Source organism: Oncorhynchus gorbuscha, linkage group LG08 (genome assembly GCF_021184085.1).
Source record: "Oncorhynchus gorbuscha isolate QuinsamMale2020 ecotype Even-year linkage group LG08, OgorEven_v1.0, whole genome shotgun sequence".
In the NCBI taxonomy this organism is placed as follows: domain Eukaryota; kingdom Metazoa; phylum Chordata; class Actinopteri; order Salmoniformes; family Salmonidae; genus Oncorhynchus; species Oncorhynchus gorbuscha.
In genome coordinates this window covers 20,031,022-20,054,177 of record NC_060180.1, presented here as the reverse complement: position 1 = coordinate 20,054,177, position 23,156 = coordinate 20,031,022, and the positions used below count along the sequence as shown (strand labels likewise).

The following is a 23,156-nucleotide window of genomic DNA, read 5'->3' as shown; positions in this document are numbered from 1 at the left end:
TTCTCGATTGGATTCAGGTCTGGACTTTGACTTGGCCATTCTAACACCTGGATATGTTTATTTTTGAACCATTCCATTGTAGGTTTTGCTTTATGTTTTGGATCATTGTCTTGTTGGAAGACAAATCTCCGTCCCAGTCTCAGGTCTTTTGCAGACTCCATCAGGTTTTCTTCCAGAATGGTCCTGTATTTGGCTCCATCCATATTCCCATCAATTTTAACCATCTTCCCTGTCCCTGCTGAAGAAAAGCAGGCCTAAACCATGATGCTGCCACCACCATGTTTGACAGTGGGGATGTTGTGTTCAGGGTGATGAGCTGTGTTGCTTTTACGCCAAACATAACACTTTGCATTGTTGCCAAAAAGTTCAATTTTGGTTTCATCTGACCAGAGCACCTTCTTCCACATGTTTGGTGTGTCTCCCAGGTGGCTTGTGGCAAACTTTAAACAACACTTTTTATGGATATCTTTAAGAAATGGCTTTCTTCTTGCCACTCTTCCATAAAGGCCAGATTTGTGCAATATACGACTGATTGTTGTCCTATGGGCAGAGTGTCCCACCTCAGCTGTAGATCTCTGCAGTTCATCCAGAGTGATCATGGGCCTCTTGGCTGCATCTCTGATCAGTCTTCTCCTTGTATGAGCTGAAAGTTTAGAGGGACGGCCAGGTCTAGGTAGATTTGCAGTGGTCTGATACTCCTTCCATTTCAATATTATCGCTTGCACAGTGCTCCTTGGGATGTTTAAAGCTTGGGAAATATTTTTGTATCCAAATCCGGCTTTAAACTTCTTCACAACAGTATCTCGGACCTGTCTGGTGTGTTCCTTGTTCTTCATGATGCTCTCTGCGCTTTTAACGGACCTCTGAGACTATCACAGTGCAGGTGCATTTATACGGAGACTTGATTACACACAGGTGGATTGTATTTATCATCATTAGTCACTTAGGTCAACATTGGATCATTCAGAGATCCTCACTGAACTTCTGGAGAGAGTTTGCTGCACTGAAAGTAAAGGGGTTGAATAATTTTGCACGCCCAATTTTTCAGTTCTTGATTTATTAAAAAAGTTTGAAATATCCAATAAATGTCGTTCCACTTCATGATTGTGTCCCACTTGTTGTTGATTCTTCACAAAAAATACAGTTTTATATCTTTATGTTTGAAGCCTGAAATGTGGCAAAAGGTCTCAAAGTTCAAGGGGGCCGAATACTTTCGCAAGGCACTGTACCTCAGAGGGATATGGTGTCCCTAAAACATATGTATTTGCACATAGGGTGTAATGACAGCAGTGTTGCCAACTTAGCGACTTTGTTGCTATATTTAGCGAGTATTCAGACCCCTCTAGAGACACATTTTCAAAAAGGCAACTAGCGACAAATCTAGCAACATTTTCTGGTGCTATTGGAGACTTTTGGTGAAAGCAGGTATCGTTCTTACTCTTCTCAACGAGCAGTGGGTGCTGCCATGGGCCCCAGCCCTGTCCCAAAGCACTCACAGGCGACCCAGTCCTCGCGCAGCAGTCCCTCCCAGCTGTAGTCAGAGCAGGAGATGTTCACCCCTCCCGTCCAGACTGCAAATGAATTCGCCGGGAAGCCGCAGCTGGCTGATCCCGCCCTGGTTTACATTCAGGACGGGATGTAAATGTAAAAAACTAAACAAAAAAATGAAATACAATTTTTTTTTAAATTAAAAATTAAGTTACTCCGCCAGAGTGTTTCTTTTGGGTCACTTTTACCGGTCCCAAGCCCGGATAAAGGAGGAGGGTTGGAATTGTGACAACAAGAATCGACAGAAGAAAGTACAAACGTTTATTCCTCTCTCCTACAGCATACATGACAATTACAAAAATAAAACCTAATATAACCAATTATGCAAATTAGGCGATGATGTCATTTTGTGACTTTAGCGACTTTTAGGACAGCCAATATAGCTACTTTCCTTACTGAGGAGTTGGCAACATTGAATGACAGGCGTCGCTACACATTTTGGGTGTTCGGGCATGCTGGTAAGTCATATCCCTTGGAATCCCCTTAAGGCCGCTACACACTTTAAGCAAACTACGCAAAACTTTAAGCAAACTACGCAAATGCAGCGACGTACTTTTGTGCAGCTCAAATAATAAATTTTATTGTAACATCAGTTTAATTTTAAAACATAAAAAATACATTCTACCCGACTTCACAAACACTTGAAAAGCTAGTTTGGATGCATTTTTTCCCTTAAATATATTGAAAATAATAGGTTATCGTGTTAATTCACATGCCATTAGAATTGCAAAAGGAATGCGTTATCTTGTGTGAAAATTCCAGAATGAGAGTTTATAGACTTACTAGTTTTGCATGTGTAAACAAACATATACTGTAAATCAAAATACAGTACATCCAATTGTGATAAAGAGATGCCCTTGTCTTTTCAGAATATCGTGGAGTTGAAGGTGTACGATGAGGACAGTTTCATTGGCAATGACGATGACCTGTGCTCCACCGTAGTTTTTGACATCAATAACCTCATCCCTGGGAAGAAGGAGACCAAGACCTTCATCTGTGAACCGGTAGGACATGTTCTAGCGCTAAGGAATATAACTAGAATATGTAATTAATGAATCACATCCTTAGTCTCCTATGCCTCCTCTCTATTTCAGACCAAAGATGAATTGTGGGTTGAGTTTGAGTTGCTGGAGAGGTGAGTGTCAACTTTGACATCCATGCCATTGTGGGACCTCTATCAAAGCAAAAGATGGTGAAAAGTTTTGTTGTAACAACCTTTACAAAAAAGCACAAGTGAAATAGCTGTTTTCACAAGTTGAGCTTAAATTTCACCTATGGAATTGCAAGTTCACATGTGAAAAACAATCTCATTTACAGTTTCTTATGTGAAAAACTTTCCATTGTGATTGTTTCTCCAAATGTGATAGTAAAAATCAAATTTGCAGTTTCACATGTAAGAAAACAATTATTCATTTAGCAGACACTCTTATCCACAGCAATTAGGGTGAAGTGCCTTGCTGAAGAGCACATCGACAGATTTTTTTCACTTAGTTGGCTCAGGGATTCGAACCAGCATCCTTTGGGATATTTGCCCAAAGCTCTTAACCTCTAGGTTACCTGCCACTCTTAACCACTAGTTTACCTGCCGCTCTTAACCGCAAGGCCAGTGGTGTGCCTCCAAACAATTCTAAAAGTATTTTCAGGTGTTCGACCCAGGGCTGTTGCAGTGACCGTCATGAAGGCAGTCAAATTACATGTGACCGTTTAGTCACTGTAATTAGGCTTCTCCAAGCTCTGATGCTGCTGGTCATTAGTAGCCTACCAAACCTGCTAACTGCCTGGTACTCAGCACTCTATTGTCCCTCTAATCACTCTGACATCAATGCAAATGTAGTCAAAAATCTAACCAAACGCTTCACGAGAGCCCATGAGCTCATGTTGCGCAACATTTCAATAGGCCATGCAGTTGCGGGAGAAAACTGAGTGATGGCCTCTATTAAAAAGAGGAGGATCCCATCAGCTTTCTATAGGCTAGGCCTACTAAACTCAGCAAAAAAAGAAACGTCTTCTCAATGTCAACCGCGTTTATTTTCAGCAAACTTAACATTTGTAAATATTTGTATGAACATAACAAGATAACAAGACTGAACAAGGTACACAGACATGTGACTAACAGAAATTGAATAATGTGTCCCTGAACAAAGGGGGGGGACAAAAGTAACAGTCAGTATCTTGTGTGGCCACCGGCTGCATTAAGTACTGCAGTGCATCTCCTCCTCATGGACTGCACCAGATTTGCCAGTTCTTGCTGTGAGATGTTACCCCACTCTTCCACCAAAAAAAAGTATGCAAGTTCCTGGACATTTCTGGGGAGAATGGCCCTAGCCCTCAAACTCCGGTCCAACAGGTCCCAGACATGCTCAATGGGATTGAGATCCGGGCTCTTCGCTGGCTATGGCAGAACACATTCCAGTCTTGTAGGAAATCACACACAGAACGAGCAGTATGGCTGGTGGCATTGTATGCTGGAGGATCATGTTAGGATGAGCCTGCAGGAAGGGTACCACATGAGGGAAGAGGATGTCTTCCCTGTAACGCACAGCATTGAGATTGCCTGCAATGACAACAAGCTCAGTCCGATGATGATGTGACACACCGCCCCAGACCATGACGTACCCTCCACCTCCAAATCGATCCCGCTCCAGAGTACAGGCCTCGGTTCATTCCTTCGACGATAAACGCAAATCCAACCATCACCCCCGGTGAGACAAAACCGCGGCTCGTCAGTGAAGAGCACTTTTTGTCAGTCCTGTCTGGTCCAGTGACGGTGGGTTAGTGCCCATAGGCGACATTGTTTTCCAGTGATGTCTGGTGAGGACCTGCCTTTCAACAGGCCTACAAGCCCTCAGTCCAGCCTCTCTCAGCCTATTGCGGACAGTCGGAGCACCGATGGAGGGATTGTGCGTTCCTGGTGTAAGTCGGGCAGTTGTTGTTGCCATCCTGTACCTGTCCCACAGGTGTGATGTTCGGATGTACTTGATCCTGTGCAGATGTTGTCTGCCACTGCGAGGAGGATCAGCTGTCCGTCCTGTCTCCCTGTAGTGCTGTTTTAGGCGTCTCACAGTACGGACATTGCAATTTATTGCCTTGGCCACATCTGCAGTCCTCATGCTTCCTTGCAGCATTCCTAAGGCACGTTCACGCAGATGAGCAGGGACCCTGGGCATCTTTCTTTTGGTGTTTTTCAGAGTCAGTAGAAAGGCCTCTTTAGTGTCCTAAGTTTTCATAACTGTGACCTTAATTGCCTACCGTCTGTAACTGTTAGTGTCTTAACGACCGTTCCACAGGTGCATGTTCATTAATTGTTAATGGTTCATTGAAGAAGAAAGTGTTTAAACACTTTACTATGAAGATCTGTGAAGTTAGTTTGGGGAAAATCATTTCCACCATAAAATGCGCCTTTATAATTAAAGCATTACATACATAATTGCATTTATGGTCACTTTTGATAATCGTGTTTTCTGCTAATGGAACATTCGGCTGATAGCCTACTACCATGTGCTCATTCCTATGCTTATAATGTGAAGAAATATCCAAATAGCTTCTCAACATTTTAAGCTAAACGTTCTGATCTGCTGCGTCAGTCACATCGCGTTAAAAAATGTTTTGATGCTAGTGGTTATATTAATTTGGGATTTATCGCATCCCACAACTGTCCCAGACTATGTTTGGAATATTTATTTATTGCACAGAATAGAATAGGTCAACGTTTATACTATGGGAGATAGTAGATTGACATAGGCTAGTGCTTTTGCTGTTTGTTAGGCCTACTCATCTTCTTGGCTGATGAAAAGTAAATGTGGACAGTTCTTCCAATATCTTCAATATGCACCTCAGAATTGGATAAGGATGCCCACAGTTGCGTCCCCGATGTGTCTGCCTTCACTTGTAACCTGTCAGAAAGACCCGATCACTTAATGGAGAGCCATGTGAGTGAGAGGTGATTCTGAGCGCATGGATTTGTTTAGGGTGCATTATGGCCACAGAAAGGGGATGCCACCGCGAAATTTTAGGCATTATCAAGTGCTTGTCAAATTGTGAATGAGAGACTGATGAAGTGTGTACAGCCTGCACCCCCAAAAAACTGAGCTCATGCCAATCAAGTGACTTTTTTCAAATCATCATTAGAGTTGCATCATGCAGCCTTACAATGTATTAAAAATCAAAACATATAGACCAACATTTGTATAGTAAATATCTATTTCTTTGTTAATTAACGGCTCAAAATAGCCGCATGTGCACACTACCTCAAATCGTTTGGAGAAAATATCCTTTCTATTTTATTCAGCTTTGTTCAATTGAATTCTTCATGCTATAAAATAATGCCACGGAATTCTAAGCAAATCTTGTCTGCTATATGAACTAGTGTAGCCCACAGCCATTTGACGTAACCAGATCATGACCTAACGTAAGGACAACTCAGAGTATGATATTCTGGTCTTCTGAAATAGGCTACATTTTCTTCATATCGTGCATCTTTAGACCTGTCTAAAGTAAATAATAGATTTACTGTGAAGTGTAGGCTATATTACATTAATTTATTAGACTTTTTAAAATGTAGATATTCATCAGAGGCAGTGTGTTTATGTTAATTAACTGTCAATTACCATGAGACCAACAGTTATTTGTGTGACAATCACCGGATGACAATATTTTGTGACTGCCACAGCCCTAGTTCCACCGTAAACTGTCATAAACAAATCTCACAAATATCTCCTAGCGACTATCTAATCAACGCAACATTGACATTATCCCACACCTGGTTAGCCACTATTGGCTTAAAAAGCCAATTAATTTCCTGCAATATTGCCCCTCTGTGCCGCGCTTGTTTATCACTCCCATGTGTAGCCAGTGGATGTGATAACCTCCTTGTGGGTTGACAGAAATACTTTCCCCAAAACCTTTATATTAAATGTTAATTGTAAAGTAGGCTTTCCTGTCAGAAGTATATCATGAGTAAGTAAAGTGTATCATTTGTATCTATTATTTGTTATTTGAAAACTTTGCTATGAGCTGCTGTAGTACAGAACCATCTCTAGACCGGCACATTGCACATTCCTCACTTGCTAGATGCTCAATTAAAGGGCCAGATGCACAATTAAAGAGGAAATACACTCAAAAGTCAACATTTCTTCCAGACCAATTAAAAAATATATATGTTTTAAGCATTGACATGCTGCATTGACAACATCCAATGTAATCGTTTCTCTATGAACAATTGTAATTTTAAGATATGAAATATGACAATTATTTTACCAGGTATATTGACAGAAAACACTACAACACTACTACTTCACTACTTTCTCTTGTACACTAAGGACCCGAGGCAGAGTTGCAGGTGAGAGGGAAAGAATGTGCCTATTTGTAAGTTAGAAAGAAATGACTAGCTCGTGACATGTTTCATTTTTTAAAAGGAGCTCTAATGCAATAAAAGGTTGAAGACCCCTGTACTAGGCTACCTGTCTCCAATGTTTGTAAACAAAGTAAATGTAAACAAGCTCTGTGTAGCCTAAAAGCATTGTTACAACTAATTATGACATCATGGATGGTCAGTCCTTGCATCCATAGAGTAATCGAGGGGTCCCCAATTACAGTTGAAGTCGGAAGTTTACATACACCATACATACACATACACCTTACATACACCTTACATACAGCTATACAGCCAATTACATTTAAACTAAGTTTTCACAATTCCTGCTATTTAATCCTCGTAAAAATTCCCTGTCTTAGGTCAGTTAGGATCACCACTTTATTTTAAGAATGTGAAATTTCAGAATAATAGTCGAGAGAATGATTTATTTCAGCTTTTATTTCTTTCATCACATTCCCAGTGGGTCAGAAGTTTACATATACTCAATTGGTATTTGGTAGCAATGCCTTTAAATTGTTTAACTTGGGTCAAACTCCTCATAATTTTCCTTCCTCATGAAGCCATCTATTTTGTGAATTGCACCAGTCCCTCCTGAAGCAAAGCACCCCCACAACATGATGCTGCCACCCCCGTGCTTCACGGTTGTAATGGTGTTCTTCGGCTTGCAAGCCTCCCCCTTTTTCCTGCAAACATAATGATGGTCATTATGGCCAAACAGTTCTATTTTTTTTTCATCAGACCAGAGGACATCCCTCCAAAAAGTACAATAGTCCACTGGAGCAGTGGCTTCTCCTTCGCTGAGCGGCCTTTCAGGTTATGTCGATGTAAGGACTCGTTTTACTGTGGATATAGATACTTTTGTACTTGTTTCCTCCAGCATCTTCACAAGGTCCTTTGCTGTTGTTCTGGGATTGATTTGCACTTTTCGCACCAAAGTACGTTCATCTCTAGGAGACAGAATGCATCTCCTTCCTGAGCAGTATGACGGCTGCATGGTCCCATGGTGTTAATACTTGCATACTATTGTTTGTACAGATGAACGTGGTACCTTCAGGCGTTTGGAGATTGCTCCCAAGGATGAACCAGACTTGTGGAGGTCTACAGTATTTTTCTGAGGTGTTGGCTGATTTCTTTTGATTTGCTAATGATGTCAAGCAAAGAGGCACTGAGTTTGAAGGTAGGCCTTGAAATACATCCACAGGTACACCTCCAATTGACTCAAATGATGTCAATTAGCCTACCAGAAGCTTCTCAAGCCATGACATAATTTTCTGGAATTTTCCGAGCTGTTTAAAGGCACAGTCAACTTAGTGTAAACTTCTGACCTACTGGAACACTGGAATTGTGATACAGTGAATTGTAAGTGAAATAATCTGTCTGTCAACAATTGTTGGAAAATGTACTTGTGTCATGCACAATGTAGATGTCCTATCTGATTTGCTAAAACTATAGTTTGTTAACAAGACATTTGTGCAGTGGTTGAAAAACAAGTTTTAATGACTCCAACCTTAGTGTATGTAAACTTCCGACATCAACTGTATATTCAGCTGTGGCGCAATTTTTCCTTAAGCGGATAGTCGTGGGGTCGGAACATAGTTAAAAACTGAATAATTTCAAACTTTAATTACATTGGGATACAAACAAACATGCCTCTCTATTACTTGGGAACAGATTTCATAAAATAAAATCACGCAATTTAATTTCCGGGTGATTTTGCAGTCTTTTATATCCGACAACAAAATGAATACAAAACAAATAAAATCACCCGTGTGCCGAATTTGGACAGCGGGCTGCTTATTGGGGAACTCTGTTGTCACGCCCTGACCTGAGAGAGCCTTTTTGATGTCTCCATTTTGGTTTGGTCAGGGTGTGATTTGGGTGGGCATTCTATGTTCTGTTTTCTATGTTTTTTTGTATTTTTTTGTTATGGCCGGGTATGGTTCTCAATCAGGGGCAGCAGTCTATCGTTGTCTCTGATTAAGAATCATACTTGGGCAGCCTTTTTTCCCTGTTGTGATTGTGGGAAGTTGACTTTGTTTGTGGCACTATAGCTCGCTTAAGCTTCACGGTCGTGTGGTATTGTTTATTGTTTTTGTTGGCGACATCAGAAAAGAAGTAATGTACACTCACGACGCTGAGCTTTGGTCCATTTCTTCTGACGGTCGTGACACCTGTAGTCTATGGATTTGAGAGTGGTTGCAATTCTTCAGCCCCATCCCTCAGCTTTTTACCGAAACTGGAGGGGAGAACACTTTGTTAATGTTTCAATTAAGGATTGCTGCTTTAAACACCTTTTTTGTAAGGGAACTACTTCAATGACTGAAAAAAGTTTGTTTCTTGTGTTCCCTGTTTGCAGTAAAGAGCCTGCTGGCGAGTATCTCTCTAATGGTGTACTCGTGGTAAGGGCATTCATTTGGTTTGCTGATCATTCTAAGGCAAAGTCAACATCACAAAGATGGTCAGAGATGGATAATGATGAGGTCAATAATGACAGGACATAGCATTGTGCTATAAGAACCAACAAATTATTCACACCCCTTTTCCCACATTTTGTTGTGTTACAGCCTGAATTTTAAAATGGATTAAATTGAGGTTTTGTGCCACTGATCTACACACCATACCCCACAATGCCCCACAATTTTGACAAATTAATAAAAAATTAAAAGCTGAATTGTCTTGAGTCAATAAGTATTCAACCCTTTTGTTATGACAAACCTAAATAAGTTCAGGAGTAAAAATGTAACTTAGCTTAACAAGTCACATAATAAGTTGCATGGACTCACTCTATGTGCAATAAAGGTGGTTAACATGGTTATTGAATGATTTCCCCATCTCTATACCCCACACATGCAATTATCTTTAAGGTCCTTCAGTCAAGTAGTGAATTTCAAGCGCAGATTCAACAACAAAGTCCAGTAAGGTTTTCTAATGCGTCGCATAGAAGGTAATCTATTAATAGATGGGTAAAACATTTGAAAAAGCAGACAATATATATGAGTTTGAGCATGGTGAAGTTATTATTATGCTTTGGATGGTGTATCAACACACCCAGTCACTACAAATGTACAGGCGTCCTTCCTAACTCAGTTGCCAGAGAGGAAGGAAACCGCTCAGGGATTTCATCATGAGGCCAATGGTGATTTTAAAACAGTTTATTGGCTGTGATGGGAGAAAACTGAGGATGAATCAACAACATTTTAGTTACTCCACAAAACGAACCTAAATGACAGAGTGAAAATAATATATAATAATAATATATAATATAATATAATAATATATGCCATTTAGCAGATGCTTTTATCCAAAGCAACTTACAGTCATGTGTGCATACATTCTACGTATGGGTGGTCCCGGGGATTGAACCCACTACCCTGGCGTTACAAGCGCCATGCTCTACCAACTGAGCTACAGAGGACCAAAAGAATACAGTGTACATAATTAAACTATTCCTAAACCTACACCCTGTTTGCAATAATGCACTAAAGTGTGGCAAAACTTTTTGTCCTGAATACAAAGCATTATGTTTGGTCAAACACATCGAAACACATTCATATTTTCAAGCATGTTATGGATATACTTGTCATCAGCAAGGACTAGAGAGTTTTTTGGGGGCATGAAAAGAAACGGAATAGAGCTGACCACAGGGAAAATCCTAGAGGAAATCAAGTACAGTCTGCTTTCCAACAGACACTGGGAGACAAATTCACATTTCAGCAGGACGAAAACTTTAAACTCAAGGCCAATTGTACAGTACACTGGAGTTGCTTGAATGTGGCCTAGTTACAGTTTTGACTTAAATCGGCTTGAAAATCTATGGCAAGACTTGAAAATGGCTGTCTAGCAATAATCAATAACCAACTTGATAGAGCTTGAATAGTTTAAACAATAATAATAGGCATATTGTGTACAATCCAGGTGTGCAAAGCTCTTAGAGACTTACCCAGAAAGACTCACAGCTGTAATCACTGCCAAAAGTGATTCTAACATGTATTGACTCAGGGACTTCAACACTTATTTAATCAAGATATATTAGTGTTTTATTGTTTCATAAATCTTTAAAAACTACATTTTTCTTCCACTTTGACATTACAGAGTATTTGGTGTAGATCGTTAAAAAAAAAAAAAATACAATAAAATTAATTTTAATCCCAATTTGTAGCACAACAAATTGTACAATAAATTAAGGGGTGTGAATACCATCTGAAGGAACTGTATGTGTAATGTAATGCTGTACAAAATTAAAGCAAATAATTCACACCCACGAACAGAAGGCAATTCTATATGCTGTTTATTGTAGTATACTTTGTCCTAGGCCTCCCCATTCTCTACTGTGGATGTGAATGTAGAAAAGCTGATGACCACTGCCAGTGAGTATCATTCAAATTATTATCTACTGTATCAGGTCTGCTTATTTCTCCAAGTGCCTGTTGAACATTGTTTGGCCTTTACTTGACCCATAAAATGTTTGCAAAATTAAAGAAGAAAGTTCTATTAGTCTAAAGACTGCCCCTGCTGCAAAGTTGCTTGCAATGTATGTATTATCTATATTGTTATTGTTCTAGTGGAGGGGCCACTTATTCTCTAAATACCTCCCAATGTATGTATGCATTCTGTCTGTCTGTCTGTCTGTCTGTCTGTCTGTCTGTCTGTCTGTCTGTCTGTCTGTCTGTCTGTCTGTCTGTCTGTCTGTCTGTCTGTCTGTCTGTCTGTCTGTCTGTCTGTCTGTCTGTCTGTCTGTCTGTCTGTCTGTCTGTCTGTCTGTCTGTCTGTCTGTCTGTCTGTGTCTGTGTCTGTGTCTGTGTCTGTGTCTGTGTCTGTGTCTGTGTCTGTGTCTGTGTCTGTGTCTGTGTCTGTGTCTGTGCGTGCATAATCAGACCGGTCTACACAGGATATTCATAGATCACTGATCACTGAACTGAGATCATAGATCACTGAACTGAGATCATAGATCACTGAACTGAGCAACCACATCTATGTTGTTATTGTTCTAGTGGAGCAGAATGTGGTCCTGAAAATGAGTGGGGCCTTTCCAGAAGAGCATAAGATTCTTGCTCCTCAAATAACATCCAACCTGACCAAAACTCTGCGCTACTACATCAACAGAGACCTGGAGACAGAGCTTTGCGTGAGGGTGCGGTTAACTGATCCTTTACTTGACCAATATCTTCCCTATCTTTATACAAGTTCCATATGATTTTTTAAAATTCCACAATCATATTTTTTGTATCCCCAGGATAAATTGGGTGAGGTAGAAGATCCAAATGTCACTGGCTTATCTACTGTTCCACTCCTGCAACTTCCAGCCAGTAATGATTTCAAAGTATCTTTACCTGTGGGAGAGGTATAGCAGACCTAATTTAAGTCTTTGCACCCTTCTAGTGTATGTATAAAGTGCCAAGGAAAGCTTATTGATGAACAATGTTTATAAAGCCCATATGATTTACATGGACACTCAACCCTTCACAGGACATGGTGGATCTACATTTGAGAACAGAGGACTGGTAAAGTGCTTTACTTTTTATGAAACAAAGCATCAGTATTTGAAGAGTTTCTTTCCAAAATGCTATATATCCATTTTCAGAAATATTAAAATAGCTTGTATTGTTTAAAGAAAATTTGAAAAGAATTGGTACATTTTTTCACGATCTAATCATGTCATGGCATTGTTCAATGACAAGCATGTATTTGTTAAATATCTTTCACTTTACGGTTTCATTTCAGAGAGACAAATAAATCATGTTTTTTTGCCAAATGCTATATATCTGCCTTAGTTACAGAGAAATAAGTAGTACAGCTACAGCCGGTTGTGATACAGCCCTGGATCGAACCAGGGTCTGTAGCAACGCCTCTAGCACTGCAATGCTGTGCCTTAGACCGCTGTGCCACTTGTGAGAATATATACACTGCTCAAAAAAATTAAGGGAACACTTAAACAACACAATGTAACTCCAAGTCAATCACACTTCTGTGAAATCAAACTGTCCACTTAGGAAGCAACACTGATTGACAATAAATTTCACATGCTGTTGTGCAAATGGAATAGACAACAGGTGGAAATTATAGGCAATTAGCAAGACACCCCCAATAAAGGAGTGGTTCTGCAGGTGGTGACCACAGACCACTTCTCAGTTCCTATGCTTCCTGGCTGATGTTTTGGTCACTTTTGAATGCTGGCGGTGCTTTCACTCTAGTGGTAGCATGAGACGGAGTCTACAACCCACACAAGTGGCTCAGGTAGTGCAGCTCATCCAGGATGGCACATCAATACGAGCTGTGGCAAGAAGGTTTGCTGTGTCTGTCAGCGTAGTGTCCAGAGCATGAAGGCGCTACCAGGAGACAGGCCAGTACATCAGGAGACGTGGAGGAGGCCGTAGGAGGGCAACAACCCAGCAGCAGGACCGCTACCTCCGCCTTTGTGCAAGGATGAGCAGGAGGAGCACTGCCAGAGCCCTGCAAAATGACCTCCAGCAGGCCACAAATGTGCATGTGTCTGCTCAAACGGTCAGAAACAGACTCCATGAGGGTGGTATGAGGGCCCGACGTCCACAGGTGGGGGTTGTGCTTACAGCCCAACACCATGCAGGACGTTTGGCATTTGCCAGAGAACACCAAGATTGGCAAATTCACCACTGGCACCCTGTGCTCTTCACAGATGAAAGCAGGTTCACACTGAGCACATGTGACAGAGTCTGGAGATGCCGTGGAGAACGTTCTGCTGCCTGCAACATCCTCCAGCATGACCGGTTTGGCGGTGTGTCAGTCATGGTGTGGGGTGGCATTTCTTTGGGGGGGGGCCGCACAGCCCTCCATGTGCTCGCCAGAGGTAGCCTGACTGCCATTAGGTACCAAGATGAGATCCTCAGACCCCTGTGAGACCATATGCTGGTGCGGTTGGCCCTGGGTTCCTTCTAATGCAAGACAATGCTAGACCTCATGGGGCTGGAGTGTGTCAGCAGTTCCTGCAAGAGGAAGGCATTGATGCTATGGACCGGCCCGTCCGTTCTCCAGACCTGAATCCAATTGAGCACATCTGGGACATCATGTCTCGCTCCATCCACCAACGCCACGTTGCACCACAGACTGTCCAGGAGTTGGCGGATGCTTTAGTCCAGGTCTGGGAGGAGATCCCTCAGGAGACCATCCGCCACCTCATCAGGAGCATGCCCAGGCGTTGTAGGGAGGTCATACAGGCACGTGGAGGCCACACACACTACTGAGCCTCATTTGGACATGTTTTAAGGACATTACATCAAAATTGGATCAGCCTGTAGTGTGGTTTTCCACTTTAATTTTGAGTGTGACTCCAAATCCAGACCTCCATGGGTTGATAAATTTGATTTCCATTGATAATTTTTGTGTGATTTTGTTGTCAACACATTCAACTATGTAAAGAAAAAAGTATTTAATAATAATATTTCATTCATTCAGATCTAGGATGTGTTATTTTAGTGTTCCCTTTATTTTTTTGAGCAGTGTATATACAGTACCAGTCAAAAGTTTGGACACAGCTACTCATTCAAGGGTTTTTCTTTATTTTTTACTATTTTCTACATTGTAGAATAATAGTAAAGACATAACAACTCTGAAATAACACATCATGTAGTAACCAAAAAGGTGTTAAAAAAAATCTAAATATATTTTACGTTTGAGAATCTTCAAAGAAGCCACCCTTTGCCTTGATGACAGCGTTGTACACTCTTGACATTCTGTCAACCAGCTTCATCAGGTAGTCACCTGGAATTTATTTCAATTAACAGGTGTGCCTTGTTAAAAGTACATTTATTTCCCTCTAAATGTGTTTGAGCCAATCAGTTGTGTTGTGACAAGGTATGGCGGGTATACAGAAGATAGCCCTAATTGGTAAAAGACCAAGTCCTTATTATGGCAAGAACAGCTCAAATAAGCAAAGATAAATGACAGTCCATCATTACTTTAAGACATTAAGGTCAATCAATCTGGAACATTTCAAGAACTTTGAACGTTTCTTCAAGTGCAAGTGCAATTGCAAAAACCATCAAGCGCTATGATGAAACTGGCTCTCGTGAGAACCGCCACAGGAAAGGAAGACCCAGAGTTACATCTGCTGCAAACAATTAGTTCCTTGGAGTTACCAGCCTCAGAAATTGCAGACCAAAAAAATGCTTCACAGAGTTCAAGTAACAGACATATCTCAACATCAACTGTTCAGAGGAGACTGCATGAATCAGGCCTTCATGGTCAAATTGCTGCAAAGAAACCACTACTAAAGGACATAAATAAGAAGAAGAGACTTGCCTGGGCCAAGAAACACGAGCAAAGGACTTAGACCGGTGGAAATCTGTCCTTTGGTCTGATGAGTCTAAATTTGAGATTTTTGGTTCTAACCGCTGTGTCATTGTGAGACACAGAGTCGGTGAACGGATGATCTCTGCATGTGTGGTTCCCACCGTGAAGCATGGAGGAGGAGTTGTGATGGTGTGGGGGTGCATTGCTGGTGACACTGTCAGTGATTTGTTTAGAATTCAAGGCACACGTAACCAGCATGGCTACCACAGCATTCTGCAGCGATATGCCATCCCATCTGGTTTGTGCTTAGTGGGACTATCATTTGTTTTTCAATAGGACAATGATCCAAAACACACCTCCAGACTGTGTAAAGGCTATTTGACCAAGAAGGAGAGTGATGGAGTGCATGCATCAGATGACCTGGCCTCCACAATCACCTCACCTCAACCCAATTGAGATGGTTTGGAATGAGTTGGACCACAGAGTGATGGAAAAGCAGCCAACAAGTGCTCAGCATATATGGGAACTCCTTCAAGACTGAAGGAAACAATTCCAAGTGAAGCTGGTTGAGAGAATGCCAAGAGTGTGCAAAGCTGTCATCAAGGCAGGTGGCTACTTTGAAGAATCTCAAATCTAAAATATATTTTGATTTGTTTAACACTTTTTTGGTTACTACGTGACTCCATATGTGTTATTTCATATTTTTGATGTCTTCACTATTTTACAATATAGATAAAAGTAAAAATAAGAGAAAACCCTTGAATGATACTGGTACTGTATATACATATTTATAATAATAATATAATACAGTAATATGAGACATGTATGTAAAACATTTACATTTGACATTTTAGTTATTTAGCAGATGTTCTTATCCAGAGCGACATACATTGAGTGCATTGATCCTAATAAATATACAGGATGCAAACCTTCCATTCCAGCTAAACAATGGATAGCGTTTTGCAACAAAAAAAACGAAATTTTCATACACATCTAAAATCTATTCATAACAAATCTGAGAACAGTAATATTTTACACATGAAGGTATCCATAAGCAATCATTTCTGATGAAAAACCAAAAAAATTGGTTGATATATAGATGGAAATAAACTCTTCATTTCATTCAGAAGTATGCAAACACGTGGCGTATTTAGTTGTTATTAATGTGTGTGTGTGTGTGTGTGTGTGTGTGTGTGTGTGTGTGTGTGTGTGTGTGTGTGTGTGTGTGTGTGTGTGTGTGTGTGTGTGTGTGTGTGTGTGTGTGTGTGTGTGTGTGTGTGTGTGTGTGTGTGTGTGTGTGTGTGTGCTTGCGTGCGTGCGTGCGTGTGTGGGTTCGTGCGTGGGTGGGTGGGTGGGTGTATTGTATGGCCTCTGTAAATCCACAGCTCAGACATTGAATTTGAGGTACGTCTTGATTTTGACATCCCTCCGGAGGAAAAAGAATTCCTGAATAAGAGAAAGGTGCTCGTGGGTCAGGCCTTACAAAAGGAGTTGGGCCTCACCTCTCCCCCTGACGCTAAAAAGGTACATGGTGATTATTTTTATGCACTAATTTACACACCACACTAATTGCTGCTTATCAGCCATAATTTCAACACTAATGGAGACTGAATATTGATGCTGACCAAATTTGTTTGCCTTTTTTCAGTCTCATTGTTGTGGGGAAATTGTTCATTTCTACTGTGATGTGCAGATGTCATCCACTGTCATTACGAAACAAGGCTCAACAGAATGTGTTAAAACAGATTGACTGACAGATGGAAGATCCAACCAGAGATGTTGTTTGTCTTTCTTCCCCCAGTTGCCTGTTGTAGCTGTGGTTGGCTCAGGGGGAGGGACTAGAGCAATGACCGGCCTGTATGGCAGTCTGAAGGGGCTGCAGAGACTGGGCCTACTGGACGCTGTGAGCTACATCACTGGTGTGTCAGGCTCCACATGGTGAGCATGGCATTTATCTCCATCGCAATTAAATCTGCAGTATACTATAAGCTGAATTAATTAATGAATTAATCAATTAATTAATTAATTAATGAACGAACGAACAAACAAACAAAAACGAACAAATAACATTTGTCATTTTGAATTTCCTTATGAGCTCAGACAGTTTTGTCTCACAGGTATTTTTACCCTGTAACCTGTCTTCACTTACTAAGTTTATACTACTGAGACTCCTACTTACAGTAAGTGACATAACACATTCCTGTTCAACAGGGCCTTAGCCACCCTGTATCAGGAAGCAGATTGGTCACAGCGTGATATGGATGAGTCCATCTCGGCTATGGAGGAGGAAATCACCAAGAGTATCCTCAGTGCCTTCACCACTGAGAAGCTGCTGTACTACAAACACCAGATGGCAGAGAAAGAGAAGGAGGGACATATGGTGTCACTCATAGACATGTGGGGTCTGGTCATTGAGCACTGCCTTCATGGGAAGGTACAGCAGCCTACTGTACACTCATACTTTACAATACACACTGTACTAATCACACTGCAATAGGAAGAAGTTATGCAAAAATGGTTTTGTCGCCTTTAATTACATTGAAACTATGAGATGTTTTTACTACAGACACACTATTATGTCTTTCACACTGAGTTATGATACTTTACATAATGTGTTTTGTGAATTTGGTTACAGCAGCGTATTTGACAGATTGATTTCTCCCAATGATGTATATGAACCCTGGATTGCTGATGCTATTGGCCAGAGAGGCTTTGAAGCCATCAGTTGGCCATTTTGGTACTCCCCAGTAGGAGCAGTCCTCAATCGGAATGAATGTAATTCTAAAGTATTTCAATTAAATGTTTCAAGGACAGAATTACATGTATTTAAGTATTTTATGTTGTGGTGGGTACAGTAGCATATAACATATACTTGAAGGATGTTTAGTATGTTTAGCTCATATAATATAATTTCAAAGTATGCATTAAGGTGTCTGTGAAATAATAATGTGGTAAAAACAAATGTAGACATTAATAAATGCATTATATAGCTTCCAAAACACTTTTTTACTACGGTGGGGGAGTACCAAGATGGAGGCACGGTGGTATCAACACAGCGCCCCCCTGTCCGTCATCTAGTTTATATATAAATCATTGGTGAGAACTCTAACAACCAAGAACCAACCTCTGTCTTCAGCCTATTCTGATTGCTAGAGTTTACCAGAGATTCATCTGATTAAATGAGAATAATCAAATAACAGGATGATTGCCGGTAGACACGGAACACAATAAAATGACTATAGGATCGAGCAGATCCAGAAACATGGGTAAATCAATCCTGTCAAAACAAAGCATGACTGACATGACTATTTGTTACACCTGCTAAAGAAATGAGCCACCAAATCAGAAAAAAAACAGAGGGGCAGAATTTGCTCTCCACTTAGATAGTAGATTGGATGAGATGTACCCGACCTAGTATTAAACTTTGTAACTGTGTGGCGATCTAGATAGTCTTAATTAATCAGCTCTCTATTTGAATGGAGCAGGGCTGCTTTCTCAGTCAAGTCTCTCACACTCCACACTGTGGGTCTGGGAGTGTTTATCACCAGGTCTCTCTGATGTCACAGCAAGCCTTGCTCTGTGCTCAGTCAGCCACTTCAGCCTGTCTGTCTGTCACTACCCATGGAATGTGGGGATTGTGGTGCTTTAACTCCCTGCTATCAACCAATCACCATCTAGGATACAAACAACCCTTTCAGAATAGAATAAAGGTGGCAAAATTGTAGACATTAATAAATGCATTTCTATAGCTTCCAAAATATGGTTTACAATGGTGGGAGAGTGCCAAGATGGAGGCACGGTGGCTTCAACACAGCGCCCCACATTAGTGTTGTACATACTGTGTAAATCATTGATTTCTCCTGTGGGGTTTGTAGAAGAAACCCAGTACCCTGTCTGACCAGCAGAAGGCAGTATCAGAGGGCCAGAACCCTTTACCCATCTGTACTGCTGTCAACCTGAAGGACGGAGGGAAAGGCATCACAACAGAGTTTGGTAAAGCTGTTCGAGCAACTTGTGTTTGATATGTATTTGAATGAAACCCAAACAATGGTCCACATGTTGAAGCAAGGAATATTGTAACACCATTTTGATGGTGTTAACTTATGTTATTTACATATCCTTATGAATCCAGTTACACACTAAAACGTTTTTGTAGTGGGAGGCAAGGCATAGATAAAATGCCTTACAACCGATTGAAAATAGCAGTTGCAGTATAAATGACCTATAAATGTAATAATAACAGAACAATTGGTTTCTCTTTCTATTCCTATCCTTTTAGAGTGGTGTGAGTTCACACCATATGAGGTGGGCTTCCCAAAGTATGGGGCCTATGTCCATGCGGAGGACTTTGGGAGTGAATTCTACCTTGGTCACCTGGTCAAGAAACATCCAGAGATATGTATCGCCTCTCTGCTTGGTGAGAGAACACTTACTTGTGTGTGTGTGCATGCGTTTCAGACAGACAGACGGACGGACGGACGGACGGACGGACGGACGGACGGACGGACGGACGGACGGACGGACGGAAGGACGGACAGAGTTGAAGTCGGAAGTTTACATACACCTTAGCCAAATACATTTAAACTCAGTTATTCATAATTCCTGACATTTAATCCTAGTAAAAATTCCATGTCTTCGGTCAGTTAGGATCACCACTTTATTTTAAGAATGTGAAATAATAATAATAGTAGAGAGAATGATTTATTTCAGATTTTATTTTTTTCATCACATTCCCAGTGGTTCAGAAGTTTACATACACTCAATTAGTATTTGGTAGCATTGCCTTTATATTGTGTAACTTGGGTCAAATGCTTTGGGTAGCCTTCCACAAGCTTCCCACAATAAGTTGGGTGAATTCTGGCCCATTCCTCCTGACAGAGCTGGTGTAACAGAGTTAGGTTTGTTGGCCTCCAAACGTTTTTTCAGTTCTGCCCACACATTTTCTATAGGATTGAGGTCAGGGCTTTGTGATGGCCACTCCAATACCTTGACTTTGTTGTCCACAACATTGGAAGTATGCTTGGGGCCATTGTCCATTTGGAAGACCCATTTGTGACCAAGTTTTTACTTCCTGACTGATGTCTTGAGATGTTGCTTCAATATATCCCAACCATTTTCCTGCCTCATGTTGCCATCTATTTTGTGAAGTGCACCAGTCCCTCCTGCAGCAAAGCACCCCCACAACATGATGCTGCCACCCCCGTGCTTCATGGTTGGGATGGAGTTCTTCAGCTTGCAAGCCTCCCCCTTTTTCCTCCGAACATAACAATGGTCATTATGGCCAAACAGTTCTATTTTTGTTTCATCATACCAAAGGACATTTCTCCAAAAAGTACAATCTTTGTCCCCGTGTGCAGTTGCAAACCATAGCTTCTTCTTTGCTGAGAGGCCTTTCAGGTTATGTCAATATAGGACTCGTTTTACTGTGGATATAGATACTTTTGTACCTGTTTCCTCCAGCATCTTCACAAGGTCCTTTGCTGTTGTTTTGGGATTGATTTGCACTTTTCGCACCAAAGTATGTTCATCTCTAGGAGACAGAACGCGTCTCCTTCCTGAGCGGTATGATGGCTGCGTGGTCCCATGGTGTTTATACTTGTGTACTATTGTTTGTACAGATGAACGTGGTACCTTCAGGCATTTGGAAATTGCTCGCAAGGATGAACTAGACTTGTGGAGGTCTACAGGTCTTGGCTGATTTCTTTTGATTTTCTAATGACGTCAAGCAAAGAGTCACTGAGTTTGAAGGTAGGCCTTGAAATACATCCACAGGTACACCTCCAATTGACTCAAATAATGTCAATTAGCCTATCAGAAGCTTCTAAAGCCATGACATAATTTTCCAAGCTGTTTAAAGGCAACTTAGTGTATGTAAACTTCTGACCCATTGGAATTGTGATTCAGTAATTGTTTTGTAAAATAATCTGTCTGGAAACAATTGTTGGAAAAATTACTTGTGTCATGCACAAAGTAGATGTCCTAACCGACTTGCCAAAACTATAGTTTGTTAACAAGAAATTTGTGGAGTGGTTGAAAAACGAGTTTTAATGACTCCAACCTAAGTGTATGTAAACTTCCGACTTCTACTGTATGTCACAATATACCTGCTACTAATGATCTATGGATTTCAATGTAAATGCAATACTTTCTACAGTGTGGGCACCTTTACCTCTGTGTTGACAGGTCTTTGGAGCAGTGTCTTCTCTCTTAACCTGACCCAGCTTTGGGACTTTGCAACTGGAGGTCAGACATCCTGGAGCACATGGCTGGGGGAAGAAATCAACAAAATAGGTCTCTAACATGTTTATTTGGTATTTTGTATTTATTAGGATCCCCATTAGCCGCTGCATAAGTATTAGCTACTCTTCTTGGGGTCCACATAACATAATACATAATACAGAACATTATTAGTCAAGGACTGAAATATGTCACAAATAGCCTACAGTACATACACACAATATTATGTATAATATATATTACAGTGCAAATTGCTCTGTCTTTGTGCAGTGAGGTGTTCTTTTATCTGTTTTTGAAACTGATTTTAATACTAGCTTGAGTTACCTGGGGTGGCAGAGAGTTCCATGTAATGGCTCTATTTCATACTGTGCGTTTCCCAGCCTCTGTTCGGGACCTGGGGACTTTGAAGACTCTTCTGGTTGCATGTCTTGTGCTGTACCGATGAGAGTCTGAGCTGTGTGCCCACTGCTTGAACAGACAGTCCGGTACCTTCAACACACCAACAGCACAAAGATCAATAGTGATGCGGTCAATTTCTCCTCAACTTTGAGCCAGGAGAGACTGACATGCATGTTACTGATACTTTCCCTCCGTGTACATCTAAATGCGATACGTGCTGCTTTGTTCTGGACCAACTGCAATTGACCTATGTCCTTCTTTGCCGCACATGACCACACAGCTGGGCAGTAGTCCAGGTGCGACACAACTAGGGCTTGAAGGACCTGTCTGGTCTACTGAGACGTCACGAAGGCAGAGCAACGCCCTATCAAGGACAGACCTCTTCCCATTTTCACAACCATTGAGTCTGTTTTGACCATGACAGCTTGCTATCTAGGGTTACACCAGGCAGTTTAGTTTCCTCAATTTGCTCAATAGCCACATTATTCAATAATTGATCTAAACGAGTTTTGAGCAAGTGATTTGTCCCAAAAATGATGCATTTAGTTTTTGATATATTTAGCACCAGCCTATTGCTAGTCACCCATTCTAAAACTGACTGGAGAGCTATGTTAAGTGTCTTATTTATTTTACTGCTGCAGCTAACATACTGCTCTGCCAAACTCACAAAAAAAACTCTGTGTGGCAATGTTTGAGTTGTTTGACACCGCTCCGCTTCTTCCTCTAAAGAATTTGACAATGAACCAACCACCCTGGACACCTACCTCTTCAAGCCTATCACTAACACTGCCTCGGCGCTGACCAGCTTCTTTACCAGCCGGCCAGTCATCACTCAGATCTACAACTTCATGCGTGGGTTCTTCCTGCACCGGAACTACAATGACAACCGCAACTTTACATCCTGGAAAGGTGCCACTCATGAACCACCCTAACTGTTGCTGTTAATCCAAATTCAACATGGATTTACTCAAACACTGTTATACGATTCAGATTATGTTTGTGAAGTTTTTCTCCCAATCTTGCTGCAGATATGCATCCAGATGCCTTCCCCAACAGACTGACTCCAGCTGACCCCACACTCTACCTGGCGGACTCTGGGTTCTCCATCAACACAGGCTGTCCCCCTGTCTTGAGACCAGAGAGGGGTGTTGATATCATCATGTCCCTCAACTATTCGTGGTGTGAGGACCAATTCAAAGTAAATGGGTTGAGTTTATGAACAATACAAGAGTGAACTTAATTTGCTAGATCCATATTTCGTGCAAGTTTGCACACACACACTAGGCCAGAAGGTGCATATGACTTGTAACTGCCATACACAGTGTTTGAATTG

The 23,156-nt window shown here is 41.2% G+C and overlaps 1 protein-coding gene across 2 annotated transcripts in view; it reads left to right on the top strand.

Annotated features, from left to right (window-relative positions):
• The window catches only part of LOC124041303 (cytosolic phospholipase A2 zeta-like), a 28,002-nt gene that overhangs the window by 3,617 nt on the left and 1,229 nt on the right, over positions 1-23,156 (top strand). For both annotated transcript variants that reach the window (XM_046358745.1, XM_046358744.1), the window contains exons 4-18: positions 2,418-2,552; positions 2,643-2,683; positions 9,279-9,321; positions 11,235-11,289; positions 11,914-12,053; positions 12,156-12,263; positions 12,389-12,423; positions 16,573-16,711; positions 16,989-17,125; positions 17,399-17,621; positions 19,063-19,180; positions 19,467-19,604; positions 21,371-21,478; positions 22,553-22,732; positions 22,852-23,021. In XM_046358745.1, the coding sequence (XP_046214701.1) occupies positions 2,418-2,552; positions 2,643-2,683; positions 9,279-9,321; positions 11,235-11,289; positions 11,914-12,053; positions 12,156-12,263; positions 12,389-12,423; positions 16,573-16,711; positions 16,989-17,125; positions 17,399-17,621; positions 19,063-19,180; positions 19,467-19,604; positions 21,371-21,478; positions 22,553-22,732; positions 22,852-23,021 (1,770 nt within the window). The remainder of the gene's footprint in view (positions 1-2,417; positions 2,553-2,642; positions 2,684-9,278; positions 9,322-11,234; positions 11,290-11,913; positions 12,054-12,155; positions 12,264-12,388; positions 12,424-16,572; positions 16,712-16,988; positions 17,126-17,398; positions 17,622-19,062; positions 19,181-19,466; positions 19,605-21,370; positions 21,479-22,552; positions 22,733-22,851; positions 23,022-23,156) is intronic.